The 13542-nt window shown below is 55.0% G+C and overlaps 1 protein-coding gene across 2 annotated transcripts in view; it reads left to right on the forward strand.

The window, feature by feature from the left end:
- CLMN (calmin) overlaps window positions 1-13542 on the forward strand; it is an 85947-nt gene that overhangs the window by 60898 nt on the left and 11507 nt on the right. For both annotated transcript variants that reach the window (XM_036317935.1, XM_036317936.1), the window contains exons 4-8: window positions 2140-2223; window positions 4588-4680; window positions 6277-6467; window positions 8521-8714; window positions 9563-9645. In XM_036317935.1, coding sequence (XP_036173828.1) covers window positions 2140-2223; window positions 4588-4680; window positions 6277-6467; window positions 8521-8714; window positions 9563-9645 — 645 coding nt within the window. The remainder of the gene's footprint in view (window positions 1-2139; window positions 2224-4587; window positions 4681-6276; window positions 6468-8520; window positions 8715-9562; window positions 9646-13542) is intronic.

Here is a 13542-nt window from a genome sequence, read left to right on the forward strand (position 1 = left end):
ACGCACGTCCTGTGGCACCAAACTGTGGGTGACGTTCCTTCCTCGGTGATAAGACTGACACAATCCCGCGTAACTAGGCAGCATCTCCCTCTTTTTGTTTGTTTGAGAAAATATACTTTAGTAAGTAGATGAATAAATGCCCCGTGTTTTCTGTGAATATGATAAGGCAAAGAATAAGAACTGGCCAGCCATTGTATTAACCAGAACGATAGCTAAGAATCAGGGTGATGGCCGTAGAAAAAGAAGGACCTCTTACCCTTGCAACAGCATGGAGGCCCTGGTGAGCATCCTGCTAAGCGAAATAAGCCATCAGAGAAAGACAAGTGTCACACGATCCCACTCATAGTGGAACCTAATGGACAAAATAAACTGATGAACAAAATAGATCCACAGACATGGACGCAGGGAACAGATTCCGCAGGGAACAGAGGCGGAATCTCAGAGGGAAGCGGGGGAGGGTGGGTGGGTGTGAAGTGATCAACCAAAGACCTTGTGTGCACATATGCATGGCCCATGGACACAGACAATAGCGGGGTGGAGGCCTGGGGTGGGCGCGGGGGCGAGCTAGTCGCAGTCAATGGGGGAGAAGGGGGACATATGTAATACTTTCAACAGTAAAGATTTAAAAAAAATAAAAAATAATCGGGATGATGGGAAGGTATATTACACCCACATTCTATCATCCATCCCAAGGCTGAAACGAACTGCCAGCTTCTAGAACCTTCTTATACGTATGACCAGAATGGAATTGGACCCGCTGGTCTTGAGGCTGTTTCACTTTGATCTGAGCCCACCCCCTTCACGTGGGGCGTCTGCCGTGCCCAGGCCGGCCCTGTCCCCCTCGTGGCCGCGGCTCGGCCTGCTGCTGCTGAGGACTCAGTGGGAGGGTTCCCATGGGGGGGCTGTCTGCGCACTGCAGGCTGTTCAACATCCTTGGTCTCCACCCACTCGATTGGGTGCCAGTGGTACCCCCAGGTGTGACAACCGAACACGTCCCCTCAACATGCCAGATGTCCCCTGGGGGGGGGGGGCAGTGACCTGGCCAGAATGACCCCATCAGGGTTGGATTTGCCCTGTGTGGCTCCTGGTGGCGGACACAGAGGTGCAGCCACAACCCACGAGTGTGGGCCAGGGTGACCGACACCGCCTGGTTTGCCTTGCCCTGTAAACACCCTCCTGGAGGGGTGGGGGCGTCAGCTCTTCCCGCCCAGGCCCTGGAGGGGCACGAGGGGATGCGGTGTAGGGTGTTCACCCTGACGCTGCTCCAGTGTAGCGGGCATCGCTGGGGCTGGGCTTCTGCAGGCACCTCCCCCGTCTCGCTCTCTGTGTCTCTCCCCTCCTCTCTGTCTGCCTGTCTCCCTCCCTCTCTCTGTCTCTCTCTCTCTATCTCTGTCTCTCTTCCCCCTTCTCTGTCTGTCTCTTTCTCTCCCTCTGTCTTGCTCTCTCTGTCTCTGTCTCTGTCTCTCTCTTTCTCTCTCTCTCCCTCCCTCCCTCCCTCCTTTCCTCTCTCCCCTCCTCTCTGCCTGTCTCTGTCCCCCCCCACCCCCACCCCTCCTCCTCTCTGTCTCTCTCTCTCTGTCTCTCTCTTTTTCTCTTTCTCTTTCTGTCTCTCTTCCCCCTTCTGTCTGTCTCTTTCCCTCTCTGTGTCTCCCCCCTCCCTCTCTCTCTCCCCCCTCCTCTCTGCCTGTCTCTGTCCCCCCCCCCCCCGCCCCGACCCCTCCTCCTCTCTGTCTCTCTCTGACCTGAGATCACTGTTCACAAAGCTCTTGGCCAGCAAACCGGAACATCTGCCCCCGGGGGGACCGGCGGATGATTTAGCAGCTGCTGCAGAGGCTCCTGCTCTGACAGAAACCATCAGTGGGAGCGAGCACGTCGCTGGGGGCTCTGGAGGGGGAGGCCGATCAAAGGCCAGGAGCCGGGTCAGAGAGAAGAGCCTGACACATCTGTCCCCTGCTTAACCCCTGGGTCCCCCACTCACCGGCTCAGCCTTGTGAAGTCCCAGGAACCATAAATAAAGGGTGGGTTCAGCTGGGCCCCCCGACTTCCCCGAGATTAATGTGAGCCGGGGAAGGCGAGCGGCGGCCGCGGGCTCCCGGGCCGGGATGCGCTGTCTGACGCGGGCTGTCTGGTTTGTTTCAGCTCCACGAGTACAAATCCTCGTCCCACCGCATCTTTCGGTTGAACAACATAGCGAAAGCACTTAAGTTTTTGGAAGATAGCAACGTAAGTATGCGACCCATCTGGCGAGCAGGCCCTTTCCGGCAGCTGCAAGGACCGCGTGGCTGAGTGCTGGTCACGGAGAAGCGTGGGGAGGGAGCCTGGGAAAGGCCTACAGACCACGTTCAAAGTGAACGGAACTCGGCTAACCCGTCTGTTGGCGAGGCGGCCCCTGCCCCTCCCCCCACCCCCCCACCCCGGGCCTCCATCGGGACAAAGCTTCCCCCACGTGGGAAGGGCGGGACGCTGACGGGGTCTCGGCTCTTTAGGGTCAGGTGACATTTTCCCTCCTTTGACTAAGAGTGCGGTGAGCCTCGCAGTGTAACCCCGCCTCCTAGAACCCCGCATCAGGGAGAAGTGCAGGGCGAAGTGAGCCAGGAAAACTTACAAATACCTCCCCTCTTGGATAGAACTTTCTAGACTTTCATTCGCTTTTTCTATGTTTTGACGCTGCCTGGTGTCCTCCGTGGGGCGGGTGGCCGAGAGGGATGAGGTTATGGAGCGCCCCAGGGAGCCTCCGCGGGCAGCCCGGGTGAAACACGCAGCTTGCCCGCGTGCGGCTTGGCCAGGAAGCCATTCACTTGGCGTCCCTGGCCGCCGGCAAGGGAAACTCGGATTGGCTGAGTTTAGCAGGAAAGGGATGTATCGAAAGCATGCTGGGAGCGCACAGAGCGACTGCAAAGCTGGGGGACCAGAGACGGAACCCAGGGATGCCTGGCGCCCACTGCAAAGCTCCCCACGCCCCCATCCAAGTGGGCATTGCCGCCCCGCACTGTCCCCACCGCTGCTGAGGATATCACCGCCCCTGAATGAACTCAGTGTCACACATTCAGAGTCCAAGGCCGGCTCCCGAGCATCAGTCCCTGCCCACACCCCGGCTTCCGGGGTGCCACGGGAGCTTCGTGAGGAAAGTACTTCGGGTCTTGATTGGGGAGGTGCCCTGCCTCCCAGGCTGTGGGGAGAGCCCCGGCACAGGAGGCGTTTCAGATGGCGGCGGCCAAAAAGCTCACTCGGTTCACAGCAGCGTCACTCAGAAGAGCCAAGAGGTGGAGGCAGCCCAAGTGCCCATCCGTGGAATATTATTCGGCCACGAAAAAGGACCGAGTACCCGTACCGGCTGCCACATGGATGGACATGGAAAACATTATAAAAGATGCCGGGCTCAGAGGACGCCGTGTTCCATGATCCTGTTCCTATGACACATCCAGGACAGGGAGGTCCCTGGAGTCGGGAAGTGATTAGTGGTCGGTTAGGGTTGAGGGGACGGGGGCTCAGGGAGAGGGAACTAGAGGACAGGGTTGTCAGTGGGATAACGATGTTCAGAAATGGACTGTGGTGATGCTGTGCTTACCTGTGGACTCGTTAAAAAACCAGCGAATCACGTGCTTTAAGGGGGTGGATGGGATGGAGTGTGACTTCCCTCCCCCTTCTGTCCCCTGAGGAGTGGCTTTCACATGGATAAAGGGTGTGAAGAACCAAGGGGAGGACCTGACAAACAGTGGCCTGCAGAGTCTTGCAGATTCCTCTCTGATCTGCGGGCTCGGGTTTTGTTTGCAGAACAACGTGACTAAGGGCCGTGGTCCTCATTCTCACCTGGAGGGCCGGTTTAAATGCACATGGGGGGCCCCCTCCCAGAGCCTCTGATTCAGTAGGTCTGGGGCAGGATTTGCGTTTCTAAGGGGTTCCCAGGAGATCAATCTGGGACCCACACTTTGAGAACCATTGCCTTCAGAACCATTGCTAAGAGCGTCATCCTGGGGTCAGCAGTTCAATCAGTAGATGATGGCCTAAGGGTTCCTCAGACGGGCAGTTTAGCCAATCAGTAGGCTATTTGGTAATGATGCCAAAACTCCGGGTAGCAGCCTTATCCGGCACACTGTGTCCGATCACCCATTCGGGTCATTCTCGTTCCCATCGCGGCCCACGATGGCCAATGTCATTGCTCTGTGTTTGTCCACGGCCGTGTTCAATCGCAGGTGTGAGGGTGATAGTGTAGCATGCGCAGACCTGCCGGGCTCTCACCACCTGTCCTGGAAAAGATGACCGACCCTGGGCACGTCACGTCTGCCCTCTCTGGAATTCCCTCACCTGAAATACAGGGCTCATCGAAGTACCTGCGTGGAGGGGTTGGTGTGGGGCGAACTGAGGTGATACTTTCAGGAGCTTAGCCTGGTGTCTGCGGGGTAAGTCCTCTGTAGGTGATGATAAAAGACTCCTCCGCACACTTCTGCATGCTGGGCCCTGAGAGGCGGCCTTGGCAATGCTGAGCAGGGCAGGTGACAGAGAAACAGGCCCACGAGGGCATCCGAAAACCACCTGTTTTCCTCGTACGTGGCCACCCCGCTAAGCTCATCCGTTGCTTCCCTGCAGGTAAAACTGGTTAGCATCGACGCGGCAGAAATAGCGGACGGCAACCCCTCCTTGGTTCTTGGGCTGATATGGAACATAATCCTCTTCTTCCAGGTACGATCATTGCCTTTCTGTAACACGCGGCAGCAGTCTCCTCCAGTCAGCTCAGGGCCCGCAGCATGGAGTGGGGCCAGAGTGAGGCAACAGTGGGATTCAGTGTCCGGCAGGTTTTGACTTTTCTGTTCCCTGAAAAAGAACTGGAGGACTATGGGAGCTAAAGATTTGAGTCCCCATGATTTTAAAAGTGGTGAGAGCTCTGTTCCCCAGAAGCGTCCATCCATCCTCTTGGGAATGGAAGAATTAAATATTTACCTCGAAAAAATAACTTCGTTCTAAAGTGTCACAAGAACTGGGGAAATACTTCCAACGATTGAACGTGGTAGAGTTACGCTCCCAGAGTGAGCCGTGCTCATCAGAGATGAGGAAAGGCCCGTCTGAGAGACAGCGGGAGGAAGGGGCGCGTGTGGCGGGAGACCTTCCACCCGTAGCAGCGGCAGCGCCTCCGTGGAAATGCAGGCTTAATGGAGGGAGGGCGGGACGTGGCCGGGCTGCGAAGGCGGCATTGAAAGTCATGCTTGCGTCCTCTCCCGGGGCAGGAGCTGCCGCCTCGCCTTCTCACGCCCCTCGTTTGAAATAGAACGCGTGGCGCATCACTTGACCGCCCTCCCGAGTGAAAGTGACCCAGATGGTGGCGATGGGCTGGGGGTTGGGCTCAATGCTTCTGTTTCAGGGAGGGACGAGCCCAGACAAAGTCTGGATGTAACAGATCAAGTCCTAGGTGAGCCTTGAACGTCCAAAACCAAAGCCTCTCTCTCTGAGCCTCAGTTTCCACATCTGGGAAAGGGGGCGCCATGGTCATAGGCGTGGTGAGCGTGCAGAGCTGCTGTGAGTTGAGTTTCTGCTACGTGCCAGGCTCTGGGCATGCCCAGTCCTCAGCCATGACCTCTGGGATCACAGATGAGTTGCCGCATCTCACAGAGCTCCTCGGGGCAGGCCGCCCTCCGGGTGTGAGCAGAGAGCTGGGAGAGCACCGCGCAGGGGCAGTTACCTCGGAGGGGAGAGGGCCTGAGGCAGACTCCCAGCCGCAGCGTCAGCCTACGGGAAGTGACATCAGAGCCAGACCAGTGCTCCTCAGACTTGCCGTGCACACGGATCGCAGGGGTGTGTGTGTGTGTGTGTGTGTGTGGACTGCGGATTCTGACTCTGCCAGTCTGGGGCAGGGCCTGGGCATCTGCCTTTCTCCCATGTGCCCCGTGATGGGAGCCACCTTTTGAGTGGCCAGGAGTTCAGTGATGGAGGAAAGGGACCTTCCAGCAGCAGGACCCGGAAGAGCACAGGCAGCGGGCTGGGAGCCAGAGGCAGGATGGGAGAGGACGGGGGAGGCGGTCAGGATGACCTGTGTGCGGAGTCAGGCCACAGCGAGAGAGACTCGGGGAGAGGTGACGCCCCGGTCTGTGTCACTGCGTGTGCTGCCAGGCACGTGCAACGGGCAGGCCATCTCGCGTGCGGCGTGGCCCCCACACGGCGTCGGGAAGGGGCCTCCCGTCTGCGTGAGCTGCTCCCGCCACTCGGGCCCCCGGGGTCCCTGGGGTCAGACGAGGGTTGGCTCTGGGTCTGTCTCCGGGTCTGAAACGGTTCTTTTCCTCCCAGATTAAGGAGCTCACGGGCAACCTCAGCAGAAACTCGCCACCGTCCAGCCTGTCGCCGGGCTCCGGGGGCACAGACTCCGACTCCTCGTTCCCACCCACGCCCACGGCCGAGAGGAGCGCGGCGCTGTCCGTGAAAGACCAGAGGAAGGCCATCCGGACCCTGCTGGCGTGGGTGCAGCGGAAAACGCGCAAGTGAGCCACGCGCCCGCCGCCCGCCCGCCCGGGCCGCCGCCAGGCAGGGGAGCAGGACCTCCCGGGGGGCGGCGGAGGGGGCCTGGCGGCCATGACGTTAGGCGCCAGTTCCCTGCCGGCTGCTGCGTGGAGCCTGGCAGAGCGGCCGCACGGGCGGGGCATCTGCAGGTGTTGTGCACAGAGAACTGTATTTGCAGAACGTGGTTCGCAGAGAGCTCATGAGAGGATCTGACTACAAAGCAGAGGGGCTTCCCCCGCGTTCAGCCCCACAGTGGGGCTGTCTCTCGGATCCTAAGCGCACGTACACATTTCTTACCAAGCGCCCAGGTGTCGCTCAGTCTGCACCCACTTAACTAGTAACAGTGAAGGCTGCAGCTGATCAGAGCTAGGTTTGGCCTTTCCAAAATGCACACCATGAATTGGAGCCAAGTTCCCGGCCTCCTGTTTGACCCTGCGCGGTAGCAGGCCAGGCCTTTTAGCAGTTGGGTGTCGGGCCTTTAACTGGCGGTGGCCGACAGCCCCTGGGCCTCTGGGCTGTGGGCCAGGCTGGGGAGAAAGCCAGGCCACGCAGGCAAAAGCCACCCCAGCTCAGGGCCACCTCCGCTCTGCCGTGCACACGCCAGGTGGGACCCTGAAGAATCACTTTCCCCGCCGGCCACAGCTGCAAGATGGTCATTTACCATCCGCGGCCTGGCAGGGCGGTTAGGCTGAGATGATAGAGACCCCAGGAAAGTGCCTGTGGCACCAGCACGTTAAAGCGCTGCACAGAGACCCTGTCCCTTCTCCCCGTGCATAGGGGGGAACGGTGAAGGAAAAAAGATGGGAGTGAGGCTGGGTCTTTGGAGCTTTGGTTGAGGGGCAGAGCACAGTGGAGTTGATGTATGCAAATAGTCATTACCTGTTGTTTGAAAAGAAATCAACCCCATGAACCAGGAGATCATGGTTCGATTCCTAGTCAGGTCACATGTCCATGTTGCAGGCTCGACCCCAGTAGGGGGTGTGCAGGAGGCAGCCGATCAACATTTCTCTCTCTCATCCATGTTTCTCTCTCTCCCTCTCTCTTTCTCTCTAATAAAAATAAAACAACCAAAAAGAGTGGGGGTGATGAGGAGGGGAGGTGTCCTTGGGGTGATGCCGCAGTCGGAGTCTCCATGGCTCCCGGCCGTGGCTCCAGGCCTCTGAGCCTGTGGTAAAATGTCACGGCGCATACACCGCCCGTGAAAAGGAAGCTGGGGAGACCCACAAGGCCTGGAGCGCCTTTGGTCGTCTGCCCCGGCGTCAGTGCCCTGGCTGAGACACTCCGGGGCGCACAGTGCTCGCTGCTTTCCAGCTTCTTGTGAATCTTAATGGTTCCTAAATGGAAAAGGTCGGGCTGTTTGTTTCCCAGAGAACTCGGTGGCCACAGGGGGGAAACTGGCAGGTCTCGGGATGGTTTCTAAAGGAAGCGGTGAGGCAGGATCAGCTCTCTGCGTCTCTCACATACGACGTTAGCTGCCACTTAGTGGCTGGCGCCCAGGTGCTGCCTACGTGGCCCATTGGGTGTCCGCCTGCCATGCCCACTCTTGGGGTTCAAGCTCGTATTCTCTGCGACCGCCACCAGGAGGTCACCGTGCGGTGATCCCTGTTTATCCCTGAGGAGCCTGAGGCCTGGCAGGGGCAGGACTTGCCCAAGGCCACAGCCAGGAAGCCTAGAGGGGGCAGCCGGGTGTGCAGGGGGACTTTCTGGTTCCACCGTATTACACAGCGCATGCTGTCTGCTGCTCTGAATGTCACTGATAAGGTGAGCATTATAACGTTGCTCCTTATCTATCTGGACATCGGGGAACACGAGGTCCTTCCTGCGCGGCCTCCTTGTAGGACGCGTACCTTCCCCTTCCATTTGTCCAGAAGGGACATGTGATGGCTCCCTGCAGCTCTCTGGGGCTCGGGGCGCCCGGCCTCGCGCGGTCCGCAGCTCCCAGCCGCACTTGGAGGCCCGAGAGGCTGCTGCGTGCTGACCCCGGCAGTGGCTCTCTTTGCTGAGCTGCTGGGGCCGCCCGCTGCTTTCCCGCAGGTACGGCGTGGCGGTGCAGGACTTCGCGGGCAGCTGGAGGAGTGGGCTGGCGTTCCTGGCTGTGATCAAGGCCATCGACCCCAGCCTGGTGGACATGAAGGCGGCCCTGGAGGACTCCATGCCGGAGAATCTGGAGAAGGCTTTCCGCATCGCGCACGACGCCCTTCACATCCCCAGGCTCCTGGAGCCGGAAGGTAGCGGCGGCTCTCGCGCTCTGCGTCACACATGCTGTCCGGGTAGAAAATACAGAAAATCCGATGACGACGTTTTTATAACGTCTGCGTTCCTACCGCTGAGCTCATGTCTCCAGTGCTTTTTTATGCGTTTAACTACATTTTTAAAAACGTAATGGGATCATTCCGTGTATGCATGGTTTTGTCTCTCCTTTTTTTTACTTAACGTTTTACTTTTGGCGTCAGTGTTTTGCATGGGGCTAGCGTGTCTTCATTACCTATTTCTATTGGGCATTGTGATGTTTCCGAGGCTCTCCTGCCACTGGTGCACCCTGGGCTGTTGCAGAAACAGTCCTGTCTGCATCTCACTGAGCATCTCGCTGAAGGAAGCCCGGGGCCTCTCAATTACCCTCAGGACCAGTCCCATCCGTGTAGCGACAGGTTGGAAAGGACACGCCCCTCCAGGGCACTTGGCTCTCACTGTCCGATGGGCTCCCCAGTGGGCCAGGCTAGTGTGGGGCTCCCCCCAGCAGCGAGGAAGGTCCTGGGTGACTGTACCCGCTGACAGAGCTGCCGGGAGCTGGCGGCTCACAGTGGTGGGACGGAGAGGAGTAATGGATGACCTTGGGAATAAGGAGTCCTGGGTTCTACACTCGGGCCCCCCATTCACCAGCCTTCAGTCCAGTAAGTGTGAGGCTCGGGGCTCAGGGCGCCCGAGTAAGATTCCCCCTCTCGGCCTGATTTCCCTCCAGTGTGAGACGGGAAAAACCGCGGCGGCCAGCGGATCCCTCGCACCGGGCGTCCTGCGCGGGCCTCTTTGAAGACCGCATGTTCACGTGGCCTTCTAACGCCCGTGTCTCTCTTAACAGACATCATGGTTGACACGCCGGACGAGCAGTCTATCGTGACTTACGTGGCACAGTTTCTAGAACATTTCCCGGAGCTGGAAGCCGTATGTTGGTTTTCCTTGCCTTTAATTCTGAAACTACGTTTCCACCCACTGAAGCTGGGGCTTGGGCTGTGTTGTTTGAGGAGGGGGAATCATCAAAACTTGATCTCAAGCCCCTTGAGCGTTGCCCTGCCCCACGTTAATTTCAAAATCACGTATGATGTGTATTATGTGAAAAGCAGGACGGGAAGTTAGGCAGCTACGCCTCTCGCAAACCTCTTCACATGCCAAACTGTACTAAGGTTATAAAAGATGCTCGCATTAATATGGGTAACTTGCTTGATTTTTTAGATGTCAGATAGAACATTTTAGCAGTCTGGCAGATTTTATCAGAGTGTGAAAATTTATAAAAGACAATGTTCAAAACACACCTGTAACAATTTTTTTTAAATGTATTTTTATTTTTTCAGAGAGGAAAGGAGAGGGAAAGAGAGATAGAAATATCAATGATGAAAGAGAATCATTGATTGGCTGCCTCCTGCACGTCCCCTACTAGGGATCAAGCCTACAACCCCAGCATGTGCCCTTGACTGGAATCGAACCTGGGACCCTTCAGTCCACAGGCCAACACTCTATCCACTCTATCCAAACAGGCTAGGACTGTTATTATTTTTATAATAATACAATATATAGTCTAATATATTAAATTGTGCAGCTGTATACATTATACAATCCTATCTAAGAATAGACAAACATGGTAATTGACCGTACCTTCGCTACGCCTCCCATGGGCTAATCAGCGAGATATGCAAATTAACCACCAACAAAGATGGCGATTAATTTGCATACGTAGGCACGAAGCGGCGGAGCAAAGACTGAAGGCGACTCTGGCCGGAGCCGCGAAGGCTTGAAGGCGGCTCCGGCCGGAGCAAAGGCCTGGGTCCCGGGTGCTGGAGGAAAACTGGTGCTGGCAGCCACGGGAGGGGAAGGGAAGGCCTGTTGCACGAATCTTTTCGTGCAACAGGCCTCTAGTATCTATATAATATAAAAGCCTAAGCGACCGTTCAACCGATATCTATGATGCACACTGACACCATAGGCAAATGCTCAACGCACAGGCATGGAAACATGGAACAGGCTGATGAACCTCAGAAGGAAGGTCAGGAAGAGATTAACCAAAGATCTTATATGTATACTAGAGGCCCGGTGCACGCATCTGTGCACCCGCGGGGTCCCTCAGCCTGGCCTGTGGGGATTGGGCCAAAACTGGCAGTCGGACATCCCCCGAGGGGTTCCGGATTGTGAGAGGGCGCAGGCCAGGCCAAGGGACCCCACCGGTGCTTGAATCTGTGCACCAGGCCTCTAGTATGGTATAATAATATTTTGTAAATTTCCTAGTCCATGATTAAACTCGGGGATACTTAGCCCTGAGCCCTTAAGATGTAGGCAAAGTTTGAAATCAACTCAAACTTACGGTGTTTGTAGGGGTCACAGCCAGGATTCAGCAGTTCTGACACTTGGCTCTCCCCAGTGCTGCAGACAGGGCGGGGGAAGGAGAGGTGGAGCAGGATGGGACCTGACAAAGTCCCCCTGAGTCCCAGAACATAGTGCGTCACCACAGAACAGTCCATACACATCCCCAGGGGACAACAGACAACAAGCCCCCACTAATCTAGGCACCATCGGACTGTTCCTTGGCAGTTCAGCCGAGTGTAGTTCATTTCAGCAGACATTCTCTAAGCCCTAGCCGTCCGTGTACCGGACACTGTGCCCAGCTTGCTGTCCCCATATGTAGTTTACTTTGGTTACGTGTGCCATATGCACTTGAAAAGAATGTGTCCTACGCGTGGAAAGAATTAACATTCTTTGAGTATCAGTTAGGTCGGGTTGGTCAATGTGCTGTTCTCACACCCTATAGGCATACTGCTATTTTTTCTTCTTTCCCTATCGGTGAGTGTGAGAGAGAAATGTTTAAAATCTCCAACTCGTGACTGTGGGCTTGTTTTCCTTCGCTCTGTCAGTCTTCGCTGTGTGGATGCTGAAGCCATGCTATGGACGCACACACACTTAGGATGGGTGTAGCGCCCTGGTGACTCGGTGGTTGTAGTTTTACGCAGGTTCTTTCTTTCTCTGGCAGGGTACTTTGTCTGATAGAAGTATGTAGCCATAGCGGCTTTCTCATGCTGTTTGCACGATATGTCTTTTTCCTTCTCTTTCTTTGCAGTGTGTGTGCGCTAACATTTTAACACGTCTCTTATAAACAGTTTATCGTCAGGTCTTGCTTTCTGTCCATTCTGACAAGAATTAGCACGTCATTTAACTAGTGTGTTTTTCGGCCATTTACGGAGATTTCATCTACCATCTTGACCCTTGTTCTCCACTGGTCCTGCCTGTGCTCTGCTCCTTTGTTCTTCCTGCCTAACCTTTTTTGGATGATTCAATTATTCTTTTGTTTCCGTTTTAGCTCCACTGTGGGCTTTTCAGCCACCTCTCCTTGTTTTATCTTCTTAGTAGTTGTTCTAGGGGTTATAATACTCATCTTGAACATACCTCAGTCTACGTTGAATTCCTATTATAACATTTGCAGTAAAATGGATTTTTTATATATTTTATATATGTAAACATTTAATTCCACTCACTTCCTCTCCATTCCTTTGTGCTACTACTGTCATTTACCTCACTTCTCTATATTCTAATCCCAATACTTTGTCACATTTTTGCTTTAAATAGTTAGGAGGCTTTTTAAGAAAACTTTTTCGTTTTTTGATATTGACCCTATATTTACTATTTCAGGCACTTTTCATTCCCTCCTTCAGATCCTGGCTTCCCTCTATGATCATTTCTCTTCAGCCCAAAGAACTGCCTGTGTATTTCTTGTAGCATAGGTTAAATAGTTAATTTCAGCATCTTTATCTGCTGGTTCTAATCTTGGCTCATATATGGGTCTACTTCTAATGACAGTTGTTTCTCTCCTTTATGGGTCTCATTCCCCTGCTTCTTGGTATCTTAACATTGTTTCTTTTATGTCAGACCTAGTGTATAAATGAACATTCCCTCCCTCTCCCCCACCCCCAAGAATGTAGTCCTTTCCTAAACAAGGGTTTACAATGAGGAACTAATCGTTTTGGCCTTCCCAGGACTCAGTAAGGGATATGGTGCAGTTTTATTTAGTTTTGGCTTTCTGGTTTCACATCATTTTAAGATGAGGTCAACACACCGATTCCACACGTGCACCGGGTGCCAACCACGGCAATACCCCAGGTCACTCTCTGCTTTGCAGCCCTGCCCACAGCTGTTTCTTACTCAGCAAATGTCCCCGTGTGGGAGACTTAGCATACTGTCAGGAGATTTGGTTTTGCATTTGGGGTCCTTTTAGATTCATACCTGCCCACACAATCAGTGAAGGGTGGGCTGATCTTTCCTTATCTCAGGTGGGTCAGCACTCCTCCTATCCATCCCCAGACTAGGCAGTGGCCCACCGAAGCTGACAGTCACCTGTCCTGTGTGGCTCAGAGGTTGAACGTCAACCTTGGAACAGGAGGTCACGGTTCGATTCCCGTGGGCAGGGCAATGCCGGGGTTGTGGGTTCAATCCCCAGTGGGGCTGTGCAGGAGGCAGCTGATCAGTGATTCTCTCATATCAATGATGAGAGAGAATCATTGATCTATCTCTCCCTCTCCCCCTCCCTGAAATCAATAAAAATATATTGGAAAAACAAAGCTGAAAATCTTTGCTCACTTAGAAGGGCTCATCCTACTTACTTTAGTGCATTGAGATTTCTTTGTATCCAGAGCTGGGAAATGCAGTCTTTGTGAAATACTGTGGCAGAAACAGTAGTCCTTGGCACCCATCTGCACGTTAGTTACAACACTGAGCGTTCGCTCCGAAGCCACCTTCCTGCTCTGGGCCGTGCCCTTTGAGAGGGGATACGCTGTACTTCAAGGTGCTGCTGACACCCTG

Source organism: Myotis myotis, unplaced genomic scaffold (assembly GCF_014108235.1).
Source record: "Myotis myotis isolate mMyoMyo1 unplaced genomic scaffold, mMyoMyo1.p scaffold_m19_p_1, whole genome shotgun sequence".
NCBI classification, from domain to species: domain Eukaryota; kingdom Metazoa; phylum Chordata; class Mammalia; order Chiroptera; family Vespertilionidae; genus Myotis; species Myotis myotis.